This window comes from Athene cunicularia (genome assembly GCF_003259725.1).
Source record: "Athene cunicularia isolate RWA chromosome 26 unlocalized genomic scaffold, athCun1 chr26_part2, whole genome shotgun sequence".
NCBI lineage: Eukaryota > Metazoa > Chordata > Aves > Strigiformes > Strigidae > Athene > Athene cunicularia.
This window is the reverse complement of record NW_020799137.1, coordinates 324,546-340,449: the sequence shown is the minus strand read 5'-3', so window position 1 is coordinate 340,449 and position 15,904 is coordinate 324,546. Positions and strand designations below refer to the sequence as shown.

Below are 15,904 nucleotides of genomic sequence, written 5' to 3'. Positions count from 1 at the left end.
CCCAGCAGGTGTTGAGCTGTGGTGCCCTGGACCTTTTTTTGGAGGCTGTGCCACTGTAACTGGTCACCAACCCTCTCCTAATTCCCTCACCGGGTGGCTTGGTCCCAACCATCACTGCCCACCCTGCTGTGCCAACCAAATTATTCAGGCAGGTCGACCAGAGAGCTCATCCTGGTAGAAATATAACTTTTAAATTTTTTGCCAGCTTCTTTTTCAGCCAGAGCAGTCCCAGATCCAGGAATTGGTCAGGCTCCAGATCCTGAGTGGTGGGTGGGGAGGAACTATATAAATGGATTAAGAAAAGCAGGGAGCTAGACTCATCTTCATCCCTGGACAGCTGGGTACCACTGAACAAGGCATTTCACATCATTTTGCCCTTTTTTCCCCCTCCAGTAAATGGGGGAAATCTTTGTATGTGGGGAATTCCACTCTGACACCATGGAGAAAGAAGCTAAATGTCAAGCAGATGAGCATTAAATAATAAAAAACAGACTGATGGGCCAGGAAGAGAGATAAGAAAGATGGTATTTATTTGAATAGCCACAGGAAATCAGAGATTGAAAAATGTCTTGGGGAAAAAAAAAAATAAAAGCAGCAGCACATTTGGTTAAAAAAAAAAAATCACAGCGTGCAGATGTTTTATACCTTATCCAGCCAATCCCACCTGACAGTGCCCAGTCCCATCATGGCCTTGACCATCACTTTTTGGCCTTCTCTCGAGAGTAACCCCCATTGGTCTTATTGAGCGACTCCATGCTGCCATTTCCCGTCACCACGTTGGTGAGGAGTCGTTCCACCTCCCCAGGCAGACTTTGCTTCTCTTCATTCTCGGTCTCCCTGTGGTAGAAGTAGTTGAAGTTTGAGACGATGACTGGGACGGGCAGAGCAATGGTCAATACCCCTGCAATGGCGCACAGAGTCCCCACAATCTTCCCACCCAAGGTGGTGGGACACATGTCTCCGTAGCCAACGGTCGTCATCGTGACCACAGCCCACCAGAAGCCATCGGGGATGCTGGAGAAATGGGACTGTGGCTCATCCACTTCTGCAAAGTAGACAGCACTGGAGAAGAGGATGACACCGATGAAGAGGAAGAAGATGAGCAAGCCCAGCTCCCTCATGCTGGCCTTGAGGGTCTGCCCCAGGATCTGCAGCCCCTTGGAGTGACGGGAGAGCTTGAAGATGCGGAAGACCCTGACCAGCCGGATGATCCGCAGGATGGCCAAGGACATGTTCTGCTGCCCGTTGAGTTCGCTCTGCTGGATTAGCTCAGTGGTGAGTGTCACAAAGTAGGGGATGATGGACACAATGTCGATAATGTTCATGATGTTCCTGAAGAACTCAGTCTTGCTGGGGCACACGATGAACCGGACAAATAGCTCGAAGGAGAACCAGATGATGCAGGCAGTCTCTATGACGAAGAAAGGGTCTGTGAAGGTACTGTGGGCCAACAAGGTGTCTGTCAGATTCTTAGAAAGCTCCTGGGTGGACTTAAACTCCCTTTCCTCCCTGAACTCTGGCAAGGTCTCCATGCAGAAGATGATGATGGAGATGACAATGACTAAGACAGAGACCAAAGCTACACCCCTGGCTGCACTGGAGCTTTCGGGGTACTCGAAGAGCAGCCAGAATTGCCTGTGAAAGTCATTGGTTGGTAAGAGGGTCTCAGGGTCCTTGATGAACCCTTCATCCTCCCTGAACTGGTCCATGGCTTCATCACCCAGCTCGTAGAAGGTGATTTCATCAGCAAAGACGTCGATGGGGACGTTGGCTGGGCGCCGTATTTTCCCACCAGACTGGTAATAGTACAGAATCCCATCAAAACTGGGCCTGTTCCTATCAAAGAAATATTCATTCCTCATGGAGTCAAAGTACCGCATCCTCTTTTCTGGGTCTCCAAGCAAGGTCTCAGGGAACTGGTTGAGGGTCTTGAGCCGAGTCTCAAACCTCAGTCCAGCGATGTTGATGATGACTCGCTGGTCCCCCTCATCCATGCCCACCCTCTCCCCCACCAGGTGCTCACTGAACTCGGCGGAGAACCTGGAGAAAATGGTCTCATTGTTGGCATTTTCACTGTTGATGAGGATTCTCAAGTTGGAGAGGAGGTTGGCGCAGCTGGGGTGGCCTTTCCGCGACTGGCCAGCCGGGCTGAGGTCATTTGAATAACAGGGATCCTCCACGATCTGATCAGCGTTGTCAAAACTGACTAGTGCCACCTCCATCTCCTTCCAACTGGACACGTCCATCATACACTAATCAGATTAGCAGCATAAATCCCCGGTCGGATGCCGGCAGCTTGTATCTTTCCCACGCTATGAGGATCTGCAAGTGAACGGACAGGGAGACAGAGCTGAATTGTGCATATGTATTTTCTGGCTCGATTGAAAAGAGTAGAACAAACCTGAGGTCAGAAAACCTTGTATTTTTTTAAATGGAAACATTCATTTCATTGACTGGCAAAGGCCTCATACTTCCAGCAAGTTGTTCGTCTCCAGATCCTGCAAGCCCTTTGGCATGGCTTCATTGTCATCATTAAACTTCCCAACACATTTATAGCACCCAAGGATAAAAGGTCAGGCAGTAGCAGAGGATGGGGGTGAACCCAGGTGTCCCACCCGCCCTTTCCCCAGCAATCCCATCCCTGCAGAACAAGGGGTCATTTCAGACATTTTCAGGTGCAGGTCCAGAGTTTGGAGCAAGGTTTGGAGCTATTAAACATGAGTGTCCTGTTTAGCAGCAGCGCTACCTCCAGCTGGGAGAGGCATTGGATCAAACCCCAGGAGGTCCTGGGCACATTGCAGTTGGGCCAACCAGAAAACAACTCCCAAATGAGGGGCCACACTGGGATTTGGGGAGTGCAGTCCATGAGGAGAGCAGGTCAGGAGGAGAAGGACATGTCCACCAGACTTGGAGGCCCCTTTGCTCTGCACGGAGGGGTACCCCTTGTCTCGATCTAGGGGCAGCGGGCGAGGTGATGTCCTCCAGAGCTCTCCTGGGCCTCCTTCATGGCAGACCGGATATTCCCAGCCACAGGAAGAAGATGAGGACTAAGCGCTCAGGTCACTTGGAGAGTATCTTTTGGATAGATTTTTTTCCTAGACCGGCTTTGGCAGGCACTTGGCAACGGACGCAATGTCCCCAAAACACTCCTGGGTGCACATCTCCCCCACACACCGCTGCTGTTGCTCTGAACTTGGAGGCAAAGTCAAAGAGGAGTATCCAGGGACCAGGCCAAGTTATGGAGCTGGGAAATAACCTGCCCTGCCTCAGGGAGAAGCACGAACAGAAATTAGAGGTTAATGGGAAATGTTTCGAGGTAGATTTGCCCAAAAATGCACTTTCCAAGTAAATTCACCCCCCTGATTTATTTTCCCTTCAGCTCGTTCCCCCACAAATATGTTTTCCAGACATAAGAAACCACAGAGGGACACACAGAGCTGCTCCACGTGACCGCTAATCACCAAGGGCACGCTGGCTTTCTTACCCAGCAAAGTTCAGAGAGAGAGAGCGAAAAAACCCAAATGCCCTCGACTGCCAAGAATAGCAACGCAATTTAGGCCACATCTGCACAGAGCAGCAGCGGCACTGGGGCTGGTCCTGCGGTAAGGACACTCTCCACCACAGGCTTTGCTTCCTGCAACCAGGTGCTGGGAAGGGACCATCCTGCCCATGGGGACCAAGCTGCACCTCAGCCTCTCTATTTAACTGAAGTCATTTGGGGCTCTGAAGTTTTTCTGTCCCCTTTCCCCAGAAGCGGACTCATCCATCCGTGCTGATGCACTGCTGGTGAAGTTGGGTAGGACAAGCTATTATAGAAAGCCAAATTTTTTGCAGAAGTAGATGTAACATCACAACTTGCTACGAATCCTCCGTCTTTGCTCTCAGCATAACAACCCCGAAAGCAAAACTTCCAGAGGAGCCAGCAGCCATATCCCAGACAAGGGCTCAACCTTGCTCTTTCCTCATTAGAGTCATGAGATTCAGGATTTGGGGACAAATCTCAGAATTTATCATAAGCTACTTAAAGATCATGTTCCTTTCCTAAAAAAAAAAAAAAAAAAAAGCCATGGAGCATGGTTGTTCTTAGGCATCCATCTCTATAAAGCTGCTTCTGGCTGGTTTCATGACAGTTTTCCCACTTGGGGACATTTAGAGAGGAATATTCAGGGCAATGGGGCAGAAGTGATGCCTGGAGGAAGCAACAGCAGCACGATTTTGCACCCAAAACAACCTGCTGCAAAGCTGAGAAGCCTCAGTGACTCTAAAGGCGAGTCCTCAGCCCCAGCGATGGACACGTGTCCTGCTCAGGCCTGTCCGAGGCACAGCGGCTCTCCCTGGGGCCGGACTCAGCTCAGGATGGACGTTTCGGTGGCTTTGTTGAAAAGCTGTTGCGGGCAGGGTGGGATGTAGCATCGGAGCAATGGCGGGGTGGGGTGCAGAAAGTGCAACACAACTTCTGTGGGGAGACAGCAACTGAGAGCTGCAGATAATCCACGCTTCAGTGCCCGTGTAGCATCAGGAGGGAGGCAAAGGGCTACTGCGATAAGCCGAGCCTAACAAAGCTGTTTTCAATCTTTTGGAGGAAAAACAAGCACTCAAGAAAAAAAAGGAAAAGCAGCACATATCTTTCCCCTCTTGTGTATTTTTTTTCTTAATATAACTGCCAAAGATTATTTTTAAATCAGAAAAAAAAAAAAAAAAAAGAAAGAAAAAGAAAATCAGTTTGAATCAGGAGAGTGGGAGTGTTGTGTTCAGCTGGATGGGGGAGCTGAACCGCTCCACCACACCTCCGTCCTGGTGGGAGAGCCCAGAGGGAACCACGTGCCCGGGAGCTTCTCTGGACCATGGAGCAGAGTTAAAGCAGCTAAAGCTGACTGTGAAACTGCATCCTAAGTCAGCGCCGTGAGATGATCTCGGTATTTTAAGTATTAAGTGTGCTTAACTCTTAATGCTGCACACTGGCATCACGGCCAAGAAAATTCCCCAGCCCTTGCTTGGTAGGATGGCTTCGATCCAAGACCTTCTGTCACAGAACAAATCATGATATCTTGAAATCTGGCTTTGCTCCACAGTCTCCATGCGCATTGAACTGACCCCCCCCAGCATCATCCCTCATGGAGAAACTGAGGCACAGAGCTGTGAAGGGACAATTTCCATGTCATGGTCACGGTTGAGAGTGGAAAGTTGTGCTCCACCTCCCCACTGGGACATGGAAAGGTGCATTTTAGCCCCGCTTCAAGCCCTCGGGGCAGATGCTCAAGGGATGCAGGACTCTGACTTCCCTTTTCTTGCCTTCAAAGCCCCAAAATGTGCTGATGTCCCTGTCACCGGAGGTAGGTGCCCCAGCTGTCCCCATGCCCCCAGACCACCCCATCTGTCTCATTTTAAAGTTAAACTAAAATGAATGGCGCTGCCTGAAGCCACAAAACATCCTCCCACAGCTTTGCAACTCACACTCCCAGCTCCAGCGGAGGCTTGAACTAGAAAGTTGCCTTGTTTTCTCCTCCTAAATCACCTAACATCTGCTTCTCAGAATCTGATTAACCAATAACCTTCAGCTGAAATCCCTGGCTGGGGAAAATAATAAAAAAAAAACCCAACCGAGGGAGAGAGACAGCAAAAGAGAAAGGTCGTTTTGAGGGAGTTTGTTTTGCCCATCACATCCCAGTAAGTCGGGGCCGTGGTTTCCACCAGCCCCTCTGCAACCATCGAAACTTCCCTGTCTGCAATTCCCTTCTGCTTCCCACCTGTCATTCTTCCATCCCCAGCGACTCCTCGCACTCCTGGGTGAAACAACGGCCATTTCCAAGGTTTTTTTCCAGAAGATCAGAGATGCTGAGCCTCTCTCCCCCACACCACCATCCCCTCCCCATCAGCCATGTACTGGGATGAGAAAGGAGACGATTCCTCCCGTAGCCCCCACCACGCCATCACCTACGGGGACTTACCCGCACAGGGCGTGGAAGTGCCAACGCTCTCTGCATCTGGGAAGAGAGTTATTAAACACACATAGGGATGTGTAGGGAGATATAAAAAAAAAAAAAAAAGTTCAGCCATACCCTTGAAAGGTCCCTTTGGGATAACGCAGGCAATGTCATTTAAAAGGCTCTTCTCTATTTGATTCAGTGTATAATTGACAGCCCAGCACGCCGGGGATGGGCTTTGGCAGGCACAGCGGCGGGATCTAGTGCGGTGCGGAGCCTCGGCACTGCCATTGCCCTGGGGCCCCTAAAAAGAGCCGGGGGTCCATTGGGAAAGGGGGCTGGTGGGGTGCAGAGGACACCCTGTCCCCATTCCCTGCTCGTGTGGGAAAAGGGGACCCGGCCACCCCCTTCCCGCTGGTCAGCGAGTGAGACGGGGGACGTGTCCTTCTGGCGGATGCCACCTTTAATCCCCAATAATGCTCCGGATGGTGCAGCGGGGACAAGTCTTGTCCGTGACGTGGCGAGGTCTGACCTGGTCCCCAGGAGGGAGGTGGAGCAGGAGGACAGGGACCTGCACGCCACTGGCACTGGGAGAGAGATTTACAGCAGGCGATAGGGCTCTTTTTATTATTAATATGCAATAAAGATAGTAAAGAGAGGAGGGGAGGGGAAAGCCCAAGGGTTGGAGCATCCCCCATTGCCCACCTACCTCTTGCCTGTGCCTGTGGGTACAGCGGGCTCCTTTCCAGGAGGGGATGGCCACGGCGCCACCGCCACATGGGGCATCTCCGTGTCCCCCCCGGGGGGGCTGGGACTGGAGGCACCAGCGGGTACAGCTGGCATAGCCCCGCGGAGGGCATCGGTGGGGGCGAGGGAGAGAGGGGGGGTGCCCCTTTCTCACGCCTGGCCGCCGCCTGGCCTCTGGCTCGGCTCCCAGCACTGCTGGGCTTATAACCTCCGGTAATAAATAAATAAAAGCCCTGGGTGGGACTGGGCAGGTTGGCACGATTCACTGAAATAACTGGGATTTTTTTTTTTTTCTTTCCCCGTTTTTCTTTCTTTCCTTTCTGGAGCTTGCTGCGCTCACAGGCATCCTCACCTTGGGTGCTCCAGCGTGGTTTCATCCCTCCTGGGTGGCCTCACACGGGGCTGGGTCCCACCTCTACCTTCACCCAGGTGACCTTCCCGCCCTCCTTCTCCTCTTCTTCCATCTCCACTCAGGCCTCCACGTTTGGGGAAAGCAGAGGAGGGGGTGGCACATTTCTGCCCGCGTGCTTCAGCCTGAATTTCCTCCTTTGCTCTTGAGGGACCCAGTCACCTCGATTTCCCTCCCTCCAGCATCCTTTTCTGTCCTCTGAGCTATTCCTCCCCCCATGATGTTAATGAGCACATTAAATCACCCCGTCCCAGAGGAGAGTCCAGGACCCGCCAGCTTGGAGCATCTTATCTCCAGCCATCTGCGATGGAAACAGGACACAACATAATCCAGAGCTTTGACCAGGCCCTCCAGGGTTGGGTTATCATTTTATATACCCCCTTCTGCACCCCTATGGACTACAGTGCTTATATTTGCTATTTGATGATTTGGTTTGTGCTGGGGCTGAGAAGTCAGCTCGAGCAAAATCCTGTGGGTAATAGGAATGTCCCTGAAGTCGAAGCAGGGCTATAGTCCAGGGGAGATGGGCACAGGGGGAGATGCCCGGAATAACATCATTGCCTCCAAGAAACAGGACGGTTACACAACTCACCTCTGGAGATACACCCTGGACACCCTCAGGAAAGTTCTGCCTTTGCATTCAACCAAGGTGACTTCAAACACCCTTTGGTCCCTAAGGATTTCAACACCTCCCAAGCCAGGCTGCCCCAGGCACTTCTCCTGCACTATTTTCCCCCTAATCCTCTGCTCCACGCTCCCAGCATCACTGGCTCTGCTGGGATTTATCTCACGGACAAATTTGGCCCCGAGGGTGTCCAGCATCCGGGATGGACAGGCACCCAGTAAGCACTGGTCCGGGATCGTTGCCCAGCAGCTCCGCACGCACAGCTCTGCCGCTGGAAGGGAGATAAAACACATCCCGCAGCCTGTCCCGCTGCAGAGAGATTAGTTGGCAAAGGAGGGGGGTTTGCAGCAGGTCCCTACATTTTCCTTGTAGGAAAGAGGACTGACAAGCTTGTCACACCTGTTTCCCCTGTGATCTGACATGGGATGAACTGGACCAGGGTGGGAACAAGGAGGAGAAGACAGGAGGGGTCCTGCACTCCTGAGTAATGAAGCAGTGGCACTTCATTTGATTTTTTTCCCCCTAATTCTCAAGCAAAACGATGCCCACAGAGACTTCCACAAAGCAGAGCATCTGCTGGGCTCTGCTGTGCACCAGGCATGTGCTTCTGTCCACAGAGCAATTTACTGCAGTAATGAGCCCCTGCTAATTTCCGTCTTTCTTAGCAGAACTAATTAGCCGGGGTTCAGCACTCCTATTTCATCTACGCGGCTCTTGGACGGAGCAGGATTGGCTCCACGGCATCTCTGTGGCCGCTTAAGATATTGGGGTGAATTTTTCTTATTTCTCAGCCCTGCATGAAGTGCCCCTCAATTAGCAACACACACACACCCCCACACCCCCCCCAGCATCAGGGACAGCTGGATTGGGGGGACGGCTGTGCAAGATGCACCCCCAAGCCCTCAATTTAGGGCTGGGTTTATGGACCAGCTCCGGCCGGACAGGCTGCCCTGGCACTGGGGCTAATGAAACGAGGGCTGGTGATAATTAAAGGGGTATTTAAGCTCTGATTCAGGCATGGAGAATCCTTGGGGGCTTAGTGAGGTGGACAGGGCATCTACCACGGCTGGGAGTGGGGCAGGAACTATTCCCACCCTGGAAATAAAACAGGAGCTTTGGGGTTTGCTGCCAGGAAAGATCCTGCAAAAGTTTGTGGCTCATCCCCCTCCTTGTGAGAGACATTTCCAGAATGACCTCTTTAAATTCAAGGTGTGCAGCTGTGAGGGAATAAGCATTCATGAATGATAAAAAAGTAGGAAAGAATTATTTCAAACCTTCGGGGGGCTGGTAGGGGTCTGGCAAAAGCTGCTTCTGTTTTCAAGTCCTCAGTGTGGGAACAGCAGAGAAATGGAAAAGAGGCCAAAATATTCTGAAATAACACAGTGGCTCAGGGCGAGCCCAGGGTTCCTCCAGCCCCACAGCCCCAAAGGAGCCCTGTGTCAGGAGCAGCCTGGTCTGAGACCCCCACACAAGACCTTTGCTCTAAAAGGAGAGATTAGAATGTGTTTTAGGCTAGGGGGGCAGGATAAGCCCCAACATTTAAATCCACAAATTGCACCAGCAAAGAAATTATCCTCCTGAACCAGCGGCCACCAACTCCTACGGGCTACTTCTATCTCTGTGCCTCAGTTTCCCCAGAGCTGCTGATGTGCTCCACGGCCAAGCAGGAGCCCTGCAGGAAAAGATGCACAGGAGGAAGATCCCAAACTGGATTCCTGGGGAGGGGTCCCTCACTGCCGACCCCTGTGGCAGGCAGAGAATCACGCCCAGCCAGACCCCTTTAATCCTCCCCAGTTTGCATACCTCACTTCAACTCATATTTATATGTGTATATATATATATATATATATATATATATATAAATCAGATTAACAGAGAGCCCAGTACGCACAGTACACGCCATGAGACAGATGAAACCTCTGATACCCAGCCATAGAGTCCAAAATTAATCAGCTACGGATTAACCAGGTCAGAAAGTAATTTAATAACAAGCGAGGGCGAGTTGCTACTAGGAGGGAGCCAACATGGTCCCACACCTGGTGTCCCATAAAAGCTGCCACAGCCCAACACAGGTAGCAGGAAAAGCCAGATGGGGCGAAATGAGCTCTGCAGTGATGCAGGCTGCTTGCCGAAGGGAGCTGGCGGTAGCCTGGGTCCGGGCCAGGCTTTGCTGCAGCTGAGCCCTCCTCGTCTTCCTGGCGCTCTGAGTCAGGGTTTTATCTTGATTCAGGAAGATTTAAATGGATTTTTGACTATGGGGATGCTGAATGGGCTTTTTGGAGGCTGGTGGTCTGCTCTCTGTTGGGACTCACGAAGCATTTGCAACTGCAAAGTGTTTAACACGCTTTAGGAAGCAGCTGGGGGATGGACAGACAGACACAAAGCACTTGTAAAGGGCAAGTAAGTGCGGGTGCATGGAGTGACCCCTTTCCCCTCGAGCATCCCGGCTCCATCAGGGCGCCTGGAAGGGGACGGGGGGGAGGCAGCCATCCTCCCTGCTCTCACCCTCCTGCTTACCGTGGCTGTAACGTGATAAAGACAATTCGATCTTGAATCGATGGGAAACTTTCCCAGACTGTCCAAAAGTGCTGGGACAGAGGCAGAGCCCCCCCTGACCCAACATCCAGAGCTCAGCACTGTAACCTCAGTCTGCTCCTACGGATAAATAAATGACCTTGTCCCCCCACCAGAATCCGCACTGGCAGCAAACCCTGCAAGGAAGTTGTTGCCCAGAGCCGAAAATGGATATATGGTATAAATGGAAAGCAATAGGAAGCCACTAATTGGGTCGGACAGATACCTGCATCGATCCTGATTTTTGCAATAACGGCAGCTAAAAAGAGCCAGTGGCAGGGTTTGGGGTCCCGGTGTCACTCAGGGCTCGCAGCATCGTGTGCTGAGCCAGAGCTGCTGCAGAGATCAGGGCAGCCCATGACCCCCTGGTCCTGTCCAGGTGAGGACATTATCATTTGGACCCAGCAGCAAAAAGTAATTAAGACTTAAAGTGATTGAGATGATGCCAGTGGGACCCTCCGGCTCCCAGCAAAGCCGTGGTTATTTGCAGCATGCCCCCAGCGATCGGGAGCGTTTCACCCTCCCTTTTCCTCCAAGAACAAACTGAACTTCTCCCCTGGTCACCACCAACCCCAAAAATACCCAACAGAAAAGGAGCACAGCACCCAATTGCCCCAAACCCACCCGCCAAACCCTTTTCTCCTCCACCCCCACCCTTCAGCCCACCACAAAGGCTGCGGCAAGGAAGAAGGGAACGACAAACCCGGCTTTTGCATCATCCTCATCCTCCTCCAGCGCACAGGGTGCCCGGTCCGCCTGTCTCCATCCTCCTCCTCCTTCAGCTCCGCTGGCTGGGGGCTGCCTGGCGGTGCTGCCCCTTCGCCTCTCGCGGGCGCATGGCCACGGCAGCGCGGGGATGCTCGTACCTCTCCTGTGCTGGGCGGAAAGGTGATGCCAGTAGCCACGTGAGCCCGGTGGGACTCCTTGCCCTCATTCTCCTTGTGCCTGAAATGGGTTTTCGTTCCTTCGCTGGGTCCTGCCCAGCAGCAGCAGCGGCATCCAGGACCCCAACCCACCACTTTTGCGGCTGTAAATGCATGAACAATCTTTGCTTTCCAAGTGAGGGTGAGGAAGGAGCAGCCCGGAGCAGAAGAAGAGGTGAGGCTCAGACAGGGCCCTTTCTGTCCCCTCATGCAGAGCTGCTCACTGGGACACTCTGCCACATGCAGCCAGGACACTGCTGGTTTCACAGGGACCCTGTTCATCTGCACCCACTTGAAAGGAGAGAGAAGCTGGAAAAACAGGACCCTCCATTGCTCCTGCTGCCAGCACCACTGCACATTGAGGTACCAGCTGGGTGGAGGCATCCAGGGCTCCTCAGGCCTTGGGTTCCTTTGGCCGGGCAGTTCCTTGGCTCCTGCCAACATCTGGGCTTCACTGAGCAAAGTTGTGGGAAAATCCGTCATTCTTGGGAGCCTGAGATTGCCATTACAAAAGTTCCCAAACTGCCAAAGCTTCACGAGCAGGAACTGTCTCCCCGGGTGCTTTTACCATCCTGTTTTTATAGGGCCGGGGGTGTCTGTTCCTCTGTGAACCTCTGCAGGGGGGGTCACACCTTGCCCATACAACAGGTCCTGGCTGTAGCCTGGACACAAGAGCAGCCCTGGCCAGGCGCAGAGCAGAGGTTGCTGGATTTGACCATGACCCCTCAGTTAATCCAAAGAGCCATGAGGGCTGTGAGCATCACCTGCTGCCTTCAGTGAAAGCATCTGAGCTGCCGTTTCAAGCCCCTGCCTGCTTTGCTGTCAGGATTTGATGAAACTGCAGCTATTTCCCTTTCCATTTCATTCCCTGGTCCCTGCAGAGAGCATTGCCTTCCTTCCCTGCCCCAAAACTTCACAAGCAAAGGCAAAAATGAGAGCATCACACTGGAAAGGGACGCAGCAGACAGGAATGGGGTGAGTACCACCCAGGGCACTTCCCAGCTGACCTCCAAAAGCCACCTCCAGCCCTCGCCTGCGTCCTGAATCCTCCTGCCAGCAGCTCAGGATGCTGAGCCTTTCCCTCAAGCTTTATTCCAGCTTGTGTAATTGGGGCAGGTTTCCACGCTGTGCTGTTGAATTGAGAAAGGAAGATATTGTGATCAGCCTGTGATGAGACCTTTCAGCAGCATCCCAGCAGCAGGGCGCACAAAGTTGGGGTCTCCCAGAAGTGCTGCTCAAAAAAAGCCCCACAAACAACCCAAGGAAATAAAAAGAAATAAACCCCATCTTTTCACATCCTGGAAAATCTCCCCCTAGCTGGGGCGAAAAGGAGATCTCAAAGCTCAGGGAGAGGAAACGTCTGCCCCGTGGGGTCATCTTCCCCTGACAGGCTCCTCCGTGCAAAGTTGGAGCTGGTTTTGTCCTAGAGCAAGTTCCAAATCTCCTTCCCGTGACCTTTGGAAATGGATATGGCTGAGCCCCACAGAGCCCGCGCCCAGAGGGGTGTACAGCCGCCCCAGGCTATGGGTAAAGGATGGGGTGCCCTGGTCCCCCCTCTGTGCCCAGCGCAGCACTTAAGTGACCATGGCAAAGTTGTGGTCTTCCCAGACCCACATGCCATGAGCTGAATTTCACCTTGGGATGCAATGGAAAATCATTCACGGGGGCACAGATCTCAGCTGGAAAAGCTGCACTTTTAAGCCACTTCAGGGTTAGGGGAGATGCAAAGGGAACAGCTTAGCTGGGGGAGCCAAACTGTATTGCTTTGGGAATCAGCAATACAGCCATTTTTTCCCCATTAAAAATTAGGCTTTATTTGGTTGAGGCTTTGCTTGTATTTTTGTTGTATTTTTGATTGGGTTTTGATTGTAATTTTGATTTGATTGTAATTTTGAAATTTCTGTGATCTCTACACAGATTGGTCTCCCCCTGAGCCCATGAAACCCATCACACTTCAAACATGACACAACTCTCATGGAGTAACTCTGGGGTGATGTTTGCTTGATCCTGAACTCAGTACTAACCAAGGAAAGTCACTTTGTCCCCTTCTGATCCCTTCGCCCAATCTTCACCCTCAGTGCCTGTTTTTTTATGGGTTTTTTCATTAGTGCTCGGAGGATGGAAACATTGGTTAGTGCGAGAGCCACGGTGAGGCAGTGCCAGGACCAGCTTGGTCTGTGCTCCTGTACTGACCCACAAGACCAGGGATGACAACCTAAGCTGGACTCTCTGAAAATCGTATGTTATTCTTCACCACTAAATGCAAACTGTACTGAATCCACTGGAACTAAAAGCAGTTTTGACCCAATATTCCCATTAACCCTCCCCACGCCCTGCTCTGCGTCACCAGAATAAGCACTGCGCCACTTTGTGCAGTGGGGATTCCCACGCTCAGTCCCCTGGGATCACCTAAAATATCCCTTTAATTTCCAGCCAAGACCAAGCCAACCTAAAAAAGCAAGATCCCATTAACTATAATTACTGCAGCCTGAATCTGATGTCGTCCTCCTCTGCACCTCATCTCCTCCCCATTTAATTCATCCCGACGGAAAGGAAGCTCCCGCCGCTGCTCCAGGTTTTAAGTGACTACTTGGCAGCCATAGATTTCAGCCTGTCAGAAATACTGATGAATTATTTCACCCCATGTCCTTATGGTTTAATTTGAGCAGGCTGAAGGCAACTAATATTTTCCTCATGTGTGTTTCAATGTTGTCAACGTTTCTTGCATATGCTCCAATAAAGCAGATTGCAACGGCTGATGATTTTCTAATGGAAGACTTGCAAAGCATTCAAACCCATTAAAAAGATCACAGCCAACAGTAACTACTTTATTTAAGTCTTGGAAGAGAAACAAAGGCTGTAAATGCTCAAAGCACAGAGCGTATCTGTCTGGGTTCAGGCACGCACCCAAGAGCATCCAAAAATCCTGTATCAGCACAACTTGGTATAAAACCACAAGCCAAGCACCATTTTAGCTGGAGATAAATGGAAATCTTTTCAACCAGGTGATTCTTCCACATCCTAGTGATAATAAATTAAAATAAAAGGAGTGGCTTAATATTGGTGGGAACTTTCCATGGCTGTTGGGCTCAGTTACATTTCCATTATTTCATCGATGCTGTACAGACTTTTACAAGCCTAGTAAATAAAATTAAAGCCAGTCACTCACCTGCAGCTTCCTTCAGCCAGACTAAATTACAGCCCCTCCTCAAGCAATAAGTGTCCCTTGGGTGGTTAAAGACGTGGCCGTTGCCTGCGCATCTCTGACACGCAGGTAAGGATTAGAAAGAATTTGTCTCAGGAAAGACTCAGATTCGGAAATCCTATACCCTCGTGAAACCCTACCTTGTCTTGCTGTCCTTGGCTTTAAGGGAAACATGGGGAGGAAACGCGGTGCTGAAAACTGGGCTGTGGCACATCTTCACGCACGGCAACAAATGCCCCGAACAAACCCAAACTCTTCATCAACCAGCCCCAAGGGGAGGGATGTACCCCCAAGAGCTCAGCCCCTGAGCTGACACCCCCTCCCCGCCCCAAGTCACAGCTTCATTACTTGGGAGCAGATCTGTCCCCATCATTGCTCCGTGGGCAACGTACACATGGGGGCAGGAATTCCCCTTGACATTAAGAGCTGCCCACCTGGCAGCAACACCTGTGTTAAGAAGCAACATTCACATTTTAAGACTAAAAGGCACCAAAGAGTCCGTCTTACCTGCCCAGATGTGAGCTGTAGTCCAGTCTCTTGGTCCCACCAAGCACGTTGCTGTCTCAATGGGACCTGCACGACTTTGGGTCCTGGACTCACCACTCTTCCCTGTTCAATGCCTAAGGGACACAAGGCCAATACTTTGGGGACCATTTGACTTGTGCCCCCCCCATGTCCCAGGGAGGCCCTGGAAGCCTTTCAAGGGGTTTTCAAGGAGATGCTGAGCATCCCACACTGTGAGAAAACTCAAAAAGTGGCCTTGCATTCAGCTCTGAGCAGCATCATCAGGCAATGTCAGGGAAAAGGTGACATACCCCAAGGTCACAGAAGGGTCTTCCCATTAGCAAAGACCCATCTCATACGCTGAGCCACCAAGAACCCGCTGTAGGAGACTTTGGCTGCTCTGACGGGTCCTTCCAAGCCTATGGTATGATGTCGTGGTCATCTTTTTCCCAAGAATACATGGGATGGGTTAAGCCCATCTATCTTCCGCTTGGTGGGAAGGATTAGAGGAATGTACATGCTGGAGGCTGCAGGGTAGCCATGAGCTTGTTGACCAGGATGGATGGATCGTCTCCACCTCTCCTTGCTACATTGAGCTGATCTGCATCTTGGTATCAGGTATCACATCCAATCCTGCAGCAATCCTGGACAGCAGGTGGTAGAAGGAAAGGTCCATGGCTTGCCCAAGTCATCAGCTTGGCCATTCTGCTTTAACCCAGCTCACAAGAAAGCCCCCAAGATTTACCTCATCCTGTAAGCACCACCCAAAGCCATGCATGCCCGGTATCCCTAGGAGCTGGTACTGCATCATGGGTATTTCCCAGAGGTTACTGTTACACCGCAGTAACAGGGAATCTCATTAATTACTCTTTCAGCTGAATTGTGGTAACGAATGCACAGGACATATCAAGAATCATGTTAGCATGGCAAGTGGCACAGGAACACCCAGAAAGGGTGATGCTCCACAGAAAGGCCTGAAGTTGTTACAAGGAC

At 51.5% G+C, this 15,904-nt stretch overlaps 1 protein-coding gene across 6 annotated transcripts; it reads right to left on the bottom strand.

The window, feature by feature from the left end:
• Positions 1 to 507: 507 nt before the first annotated feature.
• On the bottom strand, positions 508 to 14,468 carry KCNA10 (potassium voltage-gated channel subfamily A member 10). 6 transcript variants are annotated; one of them, XM_026864544.1, is made up of 3 exons: positions 14,372 to 14,462; positions 5,949 to 5,984; positions 508 to 2,322 (listed from the first exon to the last, which is right to left on the bottom strand). In XM_026864544.1, exon 3 carries the CDS (start codon positions 2,247 to 2,249, stop codon positions 699 to 701), a length of 1,551 nt encoding a protein of 516 aa, XP_026720345.1. In that variant the 5' UTR covers positions 2,250 to 2,322; positions 5,949 to 5,984; positions 14,372 to 14,462; the 3' UTR covers positions 508 to 698. The 6 variants fall into 6 exon arrangements, with proteins under 6 accessions (XP_026720345.1, XP_026720342.1, XP_026720343.1 ...); XM_026864541.1 differs by lacking the exon at positions 14,372 to 14,462 and adding an exon at positions 6,634 to 6,831; XM_026864542.1 differs by lacking the exon at positions 5,949 to 5,984 and having other exon boundaries at positions 14,372 to 14,468.
• Between the last annotated feature and the right edge of the window lie 1,436 nt (positions 14,469 to 15,904).

Excerpts from the sequence above, each read along its gene's own strand:
- KCNA10 (XM_026864542.1), bottom strand. The coding sequence starts at position 2,249 with ATGATGGACGTGTCCAGTTGGAAGGAGATGGAGGTGGCACTAGTCAGT.